This window comes from Dipteris shenzhenensis, chromosome 15 (genome assembly GCF_047967505.1).
Source record: "Dipteris shenzhenensis isolate YYH24624 ecotype China chromosome 15, Dip_SZ_1.0, whole genome shotgun sequence".
NCBI lineage: Eukaryota > Viridiplantae > Streptophyta > Polypodiopsida > Gleicheniales > Dipteridaceae > Dipteris > Dipteris shenzhenensis.
The window spans coordinates 10,170,950-10,183,853 of NC_141610.1; the positions used below are offsets into that span (position 1 = coordinate 10,170,950).

Here is a 12,904-nt window from a genome sequence, read left to right on the forward strand (position 1 = left end):
TTATTCAGAAAATTTCATGCTTGCCTTCCCCAAGCCTATGTTTTCGGTTCCACTTGCCAAGGATTTGGACTGTCGTATCTTACCAAGCAGTTTTTCATCTTTCCTCGTATTACCTGCCTGCTTGTTTTCTTCTAGGTTTCCTCTTTTCTTAGCTTTCTTTTTTATTTTTCTTTTCCTTGTTTCTTTCTCTTTCTTCCTTTTTTCTTTCTTCTCTTTTTGTTTTTCTTTCTTCCATTTGTTCTCCTTCCTTCTCACTTACATATATATTTTTTTATCACTTGCATTTTTTCTCCTTCCTTCTCGCTTACATAGCGTCTTCTACTTTGTCAACCACGATTTCCCCTCTTGCTTTTTCCAACCCCACATATGCCTAACTATGCAGTTTCAAGCCCCAGATGTATCTGTCCACATCAATGGAACAAAATTCTCCATGACTGCAACAATGAAACTCAAAATTGTAAAATAAATAACGACTGTTTCTCAATATCTAGTGGCATGGAAAATAGAAACAGAGCCTAGTGTCATATTTTTAAGAGTACAAGTTCACCCTGCTTTCTTTCATTTCCATGTTCCCCTTTTTCATTGTGAATGTGCGCTCTACCCATCTGAACAATATCACTCGTGAAGCATCGTCATGTACAGTTGAAGCTGATGAGTACACGAGAAAAAAGAGATTTCCATACCTACTTCTGGCTGTCCTTAAGACAGCTTGTTTCTTTACAAATAATTGCCCCTGACTGCAACAGCCATAAAATTGCAAAATAACCAACTATTTAAAGCCCCCATTCCATAAACTGCAGATATCTAACTATCTATACATGTACGCACTACATGCTTGCACTCAGAGTGTTGCAGAGATATGGAAGCAGCAGGGGTATACAGCATGTTCTGCTGCATGAGACACAATCCCCAATAAAAGTGTTGCACTATCTGCAAAGAACACAATTTCTAACTAAACCAAACATGAAGAGTCACGGCCCTACCTCAAGTGTATATCTTCACTGGAACGTGGTTCAAGAGCCACAAAATTAATTTCCTGATCCCAAAAAAAGCACAAGAAGAGGAAAGGCCATCTGATGGAACATAAAGCGTTAATGTGGATCACCAGCTCCCTACAGAGAGTCAAAAAAGTGTGAGGACAAAAGAAAACACATGGAGCTGGGGTGGCGGGCCTCAAAACATAGAGATACTACAAAAATAACCATGCTAATTTCCCACATTCCAGCTTGTTACTTAGATGTTATGATTCAAACAACATGCCAAACCAACAGGGTTACTTCTGAAATGCTATGTCAAATATGGAGCAGGAATAATCAAAATCATCAGTCCAACTGGAAATCATGAGAAAATCCACATGCAGTTAAGGTCTTGTGGACAGCTTGGAATGAGACATAATGTAGCTCTTTGGAAATGTAACATGCTACAAGGAAAAGCAGAAGTAAATGATATCCGACATTCCATCATAAGCACCCCTCCGGAGTCTTATATCTAACCTAGGAATGGTGCTCCTATGTATCTCACTGACTGGAACATAATCCCCATGAGTTTATTGTCAATAATAGGGCCTATATCGGATAGGTCTTCGAAATCGTGGAAATCTCCTGCAACAAAATTAGGGAAAGGACTCAGCTGCAACTAGGTGAAATCCAAAAACATGCAGAAACATCCTTTTTCCTATCTTACTCCAGTAAAAGCAAGGCTAGGCCCACAACATACCCATAACCATAAGGTGAATAACCATACGAAGGATAATACGGCCTTCGTGGTGGATATCCAAAATAAGGATTAAATCGCCGGCCCCTAAACTGCTTCATCCCTGGTACATTAGTCCTTTTCGCTGTCACCTGCCAGATTAAATTCAATACATCACCATATGCAAAGTATGCCAATTCTGGAAAGTGTCAATGAACTCCTTAAGTGTCAATGCCAATACCCACCTGCATAATATATGCCTACCTTCAATGGCCGACCATGAAGTTCTGATTCATTTAATTGCAGAGCGTTTGCAACAGCCTCAGTCTCCAAAAACTCAACATAAGCATACCTGGAACAGGTGGCAATGACTTACAAAGACAGCAAGAAACTTTTAAAAGCCTGACGACAACCTAGAAGTTTGCTTACGAGTGATCATACCCTTTTGGCTGTCCAAATTTATCTGTTAATATCGTGACACGATTCACGGTACCACAAGACTGAAAATGCTGCTGAACTTCCTCAGGCGTACAAGAGTAATCAACCTGGGATGTTAAAATCGGTATAAGTTGAGAGAGAGCGCGACTCTGGAAATGCCTACCGAAAAGGCCAGTATAATGTCTTCATCTTAGATATAGGGAAGTGAAAAGAGTACATTTCCCACATATACAGAGCGTGAATCGGCTTCTTCTTTACTCGCTTGGTTTGCTGCAGCATTTGCAGGATCTATCTCCGCATCAACCCCGCCCCCCCCCCCCCAAAAAAAAAAAAGAAGAAGAAAAGAAAAACAGAACTCTGTAAGGTAATACCATGTGCTAATGTATATGCCCATAAATCCTGAAACCCATTCTAGTGATCCTCATATTTTGAGCATCCCCGACTCAAAATACCTTGAACTGCGCCCATCTCCTTCTCAACTTTGGCTTGCATGTCCCGTAAAGCTGCTGCCTCCTCTTCCATTTCCTTAAGTCGTCTCTTCATTTCCTCCAATTCCTAATGCAAAGCAGCCACTCGGTTTTAATCAAGAAACTACTTCCAGTACCACAGTCAATCCTACTTAAAGATATGTGCCAGCCAACGGACACGATGAGATTCTAACTGCGTCTCCCAATGGAACAGGAAGCGATTGATAAGTTCTATAACACACATGGCCATGACCATTTCTGTGGCCATCATCGCCAGTTCCATTCACACTCAATAGTTTCAGCAGAAAGGCTCGCAGAAAATCAAAATTGCTGATCGGCTGTATTGTTCAAATGCCAGCCATGTACTTCAGCATCCGTGAAGCAAAACACAGTCATCGAATATGAATTAATGTTGTTCAAAAAGAGAAGTTCACCTTGGCGGCTGCATCATCAGCACTCCCTTTAATCATTCCGTCATCAGGGTGACCATCCATATCTGCCTCCTCAACATCTTCCGGAATTTCGCCCCCATAGACTTCGTGCTCTTCTTCCATCTACGCAGTCCTTCAATGGATCTCAACCACTTAGCCCGTCGGAAAAGAATATGTTGAACTGTGTTCGAACATAGAAAGATTGAAAAGCAATCTACATTGGATGAATAACACACGGCACAGCAAGCACCACCTTTAAAAGCGTATGAGGTGATCGGGCATCCGAAATTCGACGAAAAGATTGCTGAGGATTCAGAAACAGGGTAGCTGCTGCAAGAGAAAGGCAAAGCAAGATGCAAGACCGCAAAGGGAACCGGGCGGCGAAGGAAGAAGGAGAGCAAGTGATAAGGCAAGAAGGAAAACGCACCTAAGGTCGAGAAATCCTTGGGGAGAAAGGAGGGTGATGCGGCTATGGCAATTGCTCCAGCGCCCGCGCGCTCTCTGGCTCTGGCTCTGGCTCTGGCGATGGCCTCTCTCGCTCTCTTCTCTCTCCGTCTGTCCCCGTCCTTTGATACACTCTGAGGTGACCGGCCCTCCCGGTCTCCTTTACTGGTTATCACCGGTCCGTTCTACTTCTTGTACATACATCTACTCCCATACGTACCCTGTATCGAATATTCCATCATACGTACTCTTCCCTCTACCCCAGATTTCCTCTTGCCGCGCATCAATTACCCCAACCCAGCAGCACAGCCGTTTGTCCGTTCCCTCAAGGAAACCTGCTCCTTGTCACGGCAACATGCCTCTCGTAGTTGGTCATGTGCGGGTGTGGGTGTATAAGGGAGGGGCACAAGAAGTCCCCTCCCACGTCGAGAAACTTTGCATGTCTACCTGAACATGCTAGCACAACTAAAACAACCAAAACTCCATTCCATGATGGTACTAGAAGTCTAGCACCTAGGAAAGCAAAGCAAGAGAACTACATATTCTTCCAACCATGATGAATGTGCAATACAAACGTCAACCTTCTAAAGAGTACTTTTTCCTATCAACATGAGATGACCTTTCCATGGTTACCAAACCCATCTTACATAAGCACTTAGGCCTTCCACAAAGTTGATGCTTACAATGTATGCACATGGTAGTGAATCCATCCATATTCCATATCTTCAAGAACCAATTGTTTATTAAAATTATGAATGGCATAGCAATTAATAGATTAATAACATGCCAAATAGCACATGTAAAAAACCACACATCACCCAAAGTCACACGTGTACACCAAACATCCATGATTATAGAAATCATGCAACACACACCTCATAGCCCAAACATGACCTAACCACAAAAACTTATGTGTATAGTCTTTGTATTGTCTTAGTCTATGGAATGGAAAGACATCATGCTTTTCACCTGTTCTCCACCATTGATAAAAGTAAAAAATACCAAAAACAAAAAATATATCATACCTTTCTCTTGTTCCATCTCTCCATCATCCACAATGAGTGTTGTTTTCTTTATTTTTTATTTTTTTAAATTTGGCACTTGGATGCAATTACATATACAAGGATCTTTTTCATGAATGTGGACATGAATGGATGAGGAGATGCACTACTAAGAATGGCAAGGTGTTCTCTCTGCAATTGAGCTCACATGTTATTTCCCTTCTCTCCACAATGAACTCACGTGTTACTTTACATATTGAACCCACTATTCAAGTCTTGCGTAAACTTGAATTTTAGAATTGGACCAAAGAATAGTTCAAAAATGATGTACATTATCCTTCTATGATTTTTTAAGCTATCTTTCAAACAAAAATTTCTCGAAATAACCAAATACAAGCAACAAGTAACTGAATACGTGCTATGGATACTACTTGTTATGACCAACCAAATACTTGCTATGATGAAGCTATCTTTGAAAATAAAAATTAGACTTATTATGACTAATGCTATGATCAAACTATCTTTCAAAATTGATATTGCTTGAAATAACCAAATACTTGGTATGAATACTTTACTTTCTATGATTAATCAAATAGTTAAGCATCCAATTCCATAGAGTAATTATGTTCCTAAGACAAAGCATTAGATGACTTATTCTTCTAGAGAGGTAATAAATCTATTCTACCTATTACCCATGCAAAAAAAAAACAAGGACAGGTCTTTGGCACATGCAGCTTGTCACCCTTGGACTCTTGGACTATCACTAACCCTTAGACTCTTGTTCTTTTATGGATTCATGAACTACCACAAGCTCTTGGACTCTTAGACTACCATGGGCTCCTAGACTATTACCCTTGGACTCTTAAACTACAACGGGCTCTTGGATATCCCCCTTGGACTCTTAGAGTATGATGGGCTCTTGAACTATGCCACATGCCCACCCTTGGACTCTTGGACTATCACTACCTCTTGGATTACCACACTTGGACTATAACTACCTCTTGGATTACCACCCTTGGACTTTTATGGGCCATGAACTACCAAAAGCTTTTGGACTACCACACACATGGGGGTTTCCATTTTCCGAGCAAAAACCCCCGAGCGACGAGCATACAAAAGGTGGGAGGGGTCAAAATATATAGGCTCAAGTCATTTTTGGGGAGCAAAAAATTCCAAATTATTTCAAGGAATATGTAAGTAAATATGAAACATTGATAAATAGATATAGATATAAATATACCTTTATATAATATACATATATAATGTCCAAGTGGTGACTTATTTTATGACTTTCAAATTTCCTTTCTTTTGCTTTCACCATTGCTTGGATCATAAAATTTTGAGCAAATATCCTCTTTACAGTTCTTGAGGATGACTTAGGAAAAATAAATAGTACCTTTTTAATAGACTCTCTAAGTGTTGCAAAGGTCTTACCAGTTGAAGATACTTTCAAATATGGTAGTGTCTAATTGCATACAGAAAATCTGAATTGATAAGTGTGTAGAGTTTGAAAAACCGGTTATTTTTCCTTTTTGGAGCATGTGCAAATTCCTCCTAGATTGCAAGTTACGCCTTGTCGAAGTTTCTGTGAAGAAGAGAAGGCCTTTGCTAATGTGGCACAGGGACTCACATGCAGCATTCCATATTGTGCTTAGCAAGGGTTACTGTGTGCTTAGGTGTCACTATGCCACATGGCAATTTCTTAACTGAAGTGAATTAACCCACGTCTAAGCAAACTTAACCACAGTTAATTGACCAAAAACTAACCATGGTGATTCTTTACCCCAGTTACTTGACCACAGCCTTATCTGCCACGTGGCCTAAGGTTATCAAACCTTTGGCTTCTGGACTTGGCTTCTTGATGGTTGCACAGAGACAGTGTCGTGGGACGAAACGGCAACGGAGCATGGACGTCAGTGGAGGTGTCTTCCTCGAAGCGTCTAGAGGTTAGAGCCGGGCTAGTTTGCAAAGTTCAATAGAGGCAGAAGGTTGTTGATGAAGCCCATATGTACGTAGTCTAGAACTATGGCGTGGCTGGAGACTGCAGTTTGTTGTGCAGCCACAGAGCCTGGAGCTTTTGAAAGAGGCTAGACGAGCTGCGCTGATGGGGGAATGTCATATGTTGGTCATACTGCCATGAAGAGAGATCAGAGGCTGCTGGGAGAAGGCACTGCTGAAGGCGGTCTCCTGTGAGGGAGTCGACTATTGAGGCAGTCAATCATGGAAGCTGAGCATAGCTTCAGTCAGAGGCTTCGTTGCCTATGCTTGGTGGCTCATAGGAGAAGCTCAGGCATCCACAAGGAGCTACGGGCTTAATGGAGCAACAGGAAGCTGCTGCCAGTTGGAGATGGCAGACTGTGTCAAGTATGAGGAGCCATATGAGGTGGCTGCCTCGTTGCCATTGCTGCAGAAGATTAGGTTGATGGAGCACTAGGCTGTAGGACGGCGCTACAGATCAAACAGTGTTGAAGGAGGCTATTGAAGCTTTGGGTTGGCAACTTGGAGCTATGATGAAGCCTAATGTTGAGCGTCCTCTTCTTTCATATCTCTCAGAGAATCCATCACACTAACCTCTCCATCTCATAGAAGGAGCCCCAACACGAAAACGACCATATCTCTCTCTCCATAGCTAAGAATGACGAGTTGTCTGAACTGAATTGGAGAGGAAGACTAGGTCTACAAGATGAAACTCTCAAGGTGAAGAAGATGCCTCAAATGGAGGGCTTATCACTCATGAAGGGAGTGGGAGCACCATCGGCTCTGATACCATGTCAAAGTGAGGGATCAAGAGGATCAAAGCACCACAAGAGAGACATAGGATAGCAAACATTCAATCTATTGTAAATGTGCATACTCAACAATACATGATAGGCTTCTTATATAGAGAGAGCCTTTAGAATAGTCAACATCTATGGGATCCTCTGATCCACATCTCTCCTTGTGGATATCCTCAATCCACATCCTCACATCATGTAGTCCATAGCCTAGGGTGGCTACTTCAATTCTTTCCTTAGCACATACCTTAGCCTTTAATCTATGTGCTCATGGCACCACAACTCTCAACACTACAGGCTCATCAACACTACAACCTTTAATCCATGTGCTCATGGCACCACAACTCTCAACACTACTTGCTATACGTTTCCTGCTTGCCCTTGCTTCTCCACTTCCCTATCCTTCAAAAAGGACTCTAGGTTCCCTTTAAAGTTTTAATTTCTATCTTTCTACCTCTATAGCCTTCCCTTTCCTTTGACTACAACGACAAGGATTGTTGCTTGAGTCTAGCCAAAGTGGAACCTTAATCGCTCTTTGCAGCACTTGATACCCTGCATCTTCATGTGCATTTCTGTGAGTTGCTCCTCACTAGATCCATCTAATGTAGACCTACCCTTACCCTCCTCAATCGCTTGAGCTAGAGTCAACATTCTTTGGCTTGCTCTCTTCCATCTCAAGATCTTCATCTTCTCCTACTTTTCGTCTTCCACTGATGAGCTTCTATACATTCTTTTGAGCATCACTCTCAACTCCTCTAAAAATGCATCTTCAAAATGCTTTGTGCAATTGAGGTATGTGTCGAAGAAGTCCACCTAACATTTAGTATCAATGATGTTCACATGAATACCCTTCCACACAATAATGTTTCAACAATAAAACCCATTCAATATAATGCCACTGGCCATCCACACTTTTACCATAACTTCTATCAGGGAGGGATGCTTTGGCTTTTAATAATCCACACATGCTGCATTCAACTTAGCATTTTCTCTCTCTGGGAATGAGAGTTCACAAACCTTCTTTGGAAGTTTGAGTGGAGGACCACTTCCTCTATGCCAAAATCCAATAATTATAGGTTGTAAACTTTACATCCTTAATGCTAATGCCTACTTGGTAGGCTAGGGCATTGCATAACACCATACCATGAAACAATTTTGCAAATAGATCCCCAAGTGCAAGTATTGGAGTGGCATATAATGGATCCCTTATGCTTCTGTGATAAAAAGGACCATCTTTGATCCAAACATTATAAAGGTGAGCAAAGCCTTGAAACTTAGAAATGATTATTAGTGGCAATAGTAGAGTGTGGTAGAACTCCAAGAAGGTTATGAATAGGGCCTAGAAAATGTCCTTTATTCTATTAAGGAAGAATTTGTATCCATTGGTGACACCTCTAATATACCTCTTTGATTTATAGAGAGAGATATAGTATTGGCTATAGTCATCATGTGCTCATAATCTAGGAAGGATCCCAATGAGATATTGTAAAGGAGCATCAACTTTCACAAAATATTCACTCGCTACTACTGACTTAGAGATCAAGCCAACAAAAAAAGTTGTTGATATTCAACAAGAGAGAGTATTAAGAGTGAGGTCATCCTATTGGCATACCTAACTCATGCTGAGCCCTTTTTATCGAGAAGCTTAGATCTAACTTGTTCTATCACATGCCTCTTTGTCCTCCTCATACGAGGGGTCTCACATATTAGGGATTTATCTCTAACACTTACATGGTGCACATTGACATAATATGGGGGGGGGGATCATATATGTGAGAATGATCTCTAACACTTAAAGTGTGCACACTAACATAATATCTTCTCACCCAAGTAGTGAAAATGATTTTGGGGCTTCTTTACTACATCTGTGGTGTTTGATGACATCTACACACCACTATTTTTTTCCACCAATTAAAAATATTATATGCAAAATAAATAAATATATATCATAAAAGAAGCAATTTTAATTCAAAACTTCTTAAAGAAAATTAAATTAACAACTTATTATCTAATACCGAAATGTGGAAATAAATGGACTCTAAGCCCAAAACATTGATACAACCATTGATAAAGAGACAACATCTATAGAGCTATCAAAATAGGAGCAACACCATATAGGCATCGTAAAAAGATAATCATAGATATAAACATTGATTAAAAACCCATCAATAGTTGATGGTTATTTTGATTCTTATAAGGTATATGGCCCTGAGATTTTTGTAGGTATATTTATTTTTATAGATATATGATCCTAGCATTCTTGAATTCTACAAACACTCCTCGAGCAAGGTCAAGTAGGCACAAGCTCAATGAAGGACCTTGAATATGAAATATGTATGTCAAAGAAGAGAAGTTTAATTGAGAATGCAAAAAGATATTCTAGAATGCAATGTGGTGGAATACTAACATTGAAGACAAATCTAATACTTGATCATTTAGAATTAAGAACACTTCCTTATGCAATTTATATGGCTAAACATCCTCAACCTCTACTACTTTAGGAAAAAGATTTGATCAATGTCTTAGCATGAGAGATGTACATTTCAACATTATGAACTTGCCAAAGATGAGTAGAATTTTTTGAAATGTAAGCAAGTTCCCTAGAAGGACTGAATGATTGGAACTTTGTCCCAAGATGACCCTCTTAGACATCCATTTTGGCTGGCAAAGTTGGTAAAAATCCACGAGTTGGAGTAAGGACAATTGAATATCATTTTCCATTACTATGCAACTATGCAATGGAATAGAATGAGACATACTAACTCATTAAAAGGAAAATATAAGTCCTTAAGAAGAAATATGTTCTCAAACTAAATAAAAATAGAAAAAGGATAAGAAGGGGTGCCAAAGAATAGCCAGACGAGTATTCTTGATGAGAAAGTTCCATCATATGCCACACATCTTGCTGGCTCCTCCTTGAGATTAACATGGGTGCAAATGGAAGCAACATTAATTCTCCATAGGGATCAAGAGAACTTTAGTGTTGATAGTGCAAAGAATAATGGATCATCTAGTTGTTCATCAAATTCATATGATCACTTTAACCATGATGAAGATGTGGGTGTTGTTGATATAGAAGAGGATACACTCAATAAGTAAGAGGATCCATCTGGTGTTGATGAATCATCTCAAAATCATGCTTATCTTGTGCATATCACAAAATCATGTTTATCTTGTGCATATCACTAACACAAAGGAGTGCTAAAAGGGAAAAAGGGTTGGAAAGCTCCCTAACCCTAACCCTAAAGAGTTTCATATATATTCATGAATTTTAGCTAATATAGTGTAGAGAAACTATCTGGTCTTGCTCCACTCATCTCCACTCTTTTCCTCTCCCTCTTTATATTATTCATATATTAGAGCATGCTAGCCTTTTGTGTCCACGTATTATGATCCTTTCTATCCTTTCTTCTTGAGAGTGAGAGAGCTTGTGAGCTCATTTTGAGATTTAGTGTGTGAGAATTATGCATTTATAAGGGAGATTCTATGAAAGAGTCTTCTTTTCTCTCCCTCCCTTTCTGTATGAGAGAGAGTTATTATTCCCCATTCTTTTTAAGCTTTTAATATAAGTCCTAAGCTAAAGTTATCATTAAGGAAATTAGCTCAAGCAATTTTGAAGCAGCAAGAAGCAAATGAATATCTTAAATAGCACATGACCAAAGCAAAGCAATAGAGTAGCTAATAAAAACTATCTACACCTAGATGCAAAGCTATAGATGTAGCCAAAACAAGAAGTAAATGACTATCTATAGCATATGCAAAGCAAGAGAGGTACCTGACATGTGTACTACATCAATGGAATCTATAATAAGCTATAGACACTAATAGCATATCGAAACATAAGAAGCAGCATAAAAGGTAGCAACGTTAGACACATAAGAACACTAGGAAAATAGACACAGACTCACAACATGATAGACTAGATCCACCACTAGCAGTAGGCATGTGCCCACCTTTTTGTGAAGGAGTGCTTCAAAAGGGGGATTGCAATTCTTGGCCATTTCCAAATGGGTTGGGCAATAAAGATGAGTATTTGATTGGGTAGAATCCTACAATAGCCTACTACCATTATGTTAATAGAATAAAAAGTTAACATTAACTTACCCTACAGATTCATTAATGGCTATGACATCGATATAGATTGTCAAATGGGCTGAACAAGAAAGATGACTAGGACTAGGCAAGACTCCAACAATAGCTTACTTCTACTGACATAAGAAAAATTAAAAGTTGACATCAACTTAACTTATAACTTCATTAATGACCAACAATGTTGACATAGGTCCTGTACCTAGCACCACCTTCCTCCGTAGCTATAGGATAAGGGAAAGACATTAGTAATAGATAAGGTAACCTATAAATTTTTGACATGTGGATTGTGTGCCACTTGCCAACTTAGCAATGACTCATGGTAGTGCCATGTTAGCATTGCCACCTCAATAGCTCCATGTGGCAACAATGCCACCTCAGCACTACCACATGGCACATGGCACACATTGTGCCACCTCAATAGTCCACATGGAACCATTACCACATCATCACACACTACCACATCATCATACTGTAACCTCTTACTAAGCACATTTTGCGCACTACATGTGCACAAACCTAATACATCAGCATCTATCCATCATAGGCACACACTTTACATGTGCACCTGATTGCTACATCATCCATTTTGGAAAATTTTCTTAATCAAATCTTGGTAGGACATAACTTTGATTTGGAATAATTTGTAGGTTGTCCAAAAAGGAAAATTGATCAATCTTTTTAGGTCTATATCTAGGAATTGGTCTCCTAGAGTATGAGTAGGTAGTTTGAGCTAGCTTTCAATGATGAGAATATTTTGGAGGCCCTCCCTCCACAAAAGCTCCCTATGTAGGATGGATTAACACCATCCATCTTTAGATGCTTTTGGGAGTTCATTCACACCCTCTATGGGTCACTTTTCAGGAGATTTAGGACTTTATCTCTCCCCCCTAGTCCTTTAGTTGAGGGTGGATTTGTTTGGAAGTGACTTCAACAATTTAGAGTTTGAGGAGGACAAGTAGGTATGTGGGAGAAATTCGTCTTCATGATCAATGTGGTGATCCATGGAGGAGGTTGAGATCTCTAGAATTCCTAACAATCTTTGCTTCTTGTTGACAAATGGCAACATGATGGTCTACTAAAGCAACTTGATAGGTTCTATGTGGGAAATTGGGAAATTCGTTGAGGAAAGCTAGGGTATTTTTGTAGGGATGATGATGCCATATCACTCTGCTTCACTGAGAGCAACCCATCATAGGTTCCTAAAAAAGGGGGTCCATATCTCGATGCCTTGCTTGAAAAGGAGGAGATGCAATTGGTAATCATGGAGATTTGGAAATAGATACAAAGAATCCCATGGGTTGTTGGGCTACCTAGGTGGTAGATGTGATCCATAGGAGTAGTGAGGAGCTCTAGCCCTAGGCTCCTCATCAATCTCATTCCTCTAGGAGGCATTAGAGATCCTTGACGTGGGATTTTCCTTCCATAGGGCAACCCAAAGAGTAGGAAACCTTCAGACCATAAGAGATCTATCCAGTTGATTTCTCTTATCAATCTTTAGGGCACAATGGGTTTCAAATTGGGGAATAGGATGGCTACAAATAATTTTCAGACCACTAGCCCTTGAT

General features: G+C 39.9%; 1 protein-coding gene across 8 annotated transcripts; it reads right to left on the bottom strand.

Annotated features, from left to right (window-relative positions):
- Positions 1 to 555: 555 nt before the first annotated feature.
- On the bottom strand, positions 556 to 3,583 carry LOC147893334 (polyadenylate-binding protein 2-like). Of its 8 annotated transcripts, XR_015542208.1 has the most exons (10): positions 3,282 to 3,577; positions 3,032 to 3,151; positions 2,583 to 2,685; positions 2,348 to 2,418; positions 2,134 to 2,237; positions 1,957 to 2,044; positions 1,717 to 1,844; positions 1,494 to 1,601; positions 984 to 1,112; positions 556 to 891 (listed from the first exon to the last, which is right to left on the bottom strand). XR_015542208.1 is itself a non-coding variant. In XM_087385602.1 (9 exons), the coding sequence occupies exons 3-9, from the start codon at positions 3,149 to 3,151 to the stop codon at positions 1,553 to 1,555; spliced, it is 663 nt and encodes a 220-aa protein (XP_087241728.1). In that variant the 5' UTR covers positions 3,152 to 3,161; positions 3,282 to 3,358; positions 3,456 to 3,577; the 3' UTR covers positions 1,139 to 1,552. The 8 variants fall into 8 exon arrangements, 7 of the variants coding, with proteins under 7 accessions (XP_087241728.1, XP_087241729.1, XP_087241730.1 ...); XM_087385602.1 differs by lacking the exons at positions 556 to 891; positions 984 to 1,112 and having other exon boundaries at positions 1,139 to 1,601; positions 3,032 to 3,161; positions 3,282 to 3,358; positions 3,456 to 3,577; XM_087385601.1 differs by lacking the exons at positions 556 to 891; positions 984 to 1,112 and having other exon boundaries at positions 1,140 to 1,601; positions 3,282 to 3,355; positions 3,456 to 3,577.
- Positions 3,584 to 12,904: the final 9,321 nt, after the last annotated feature.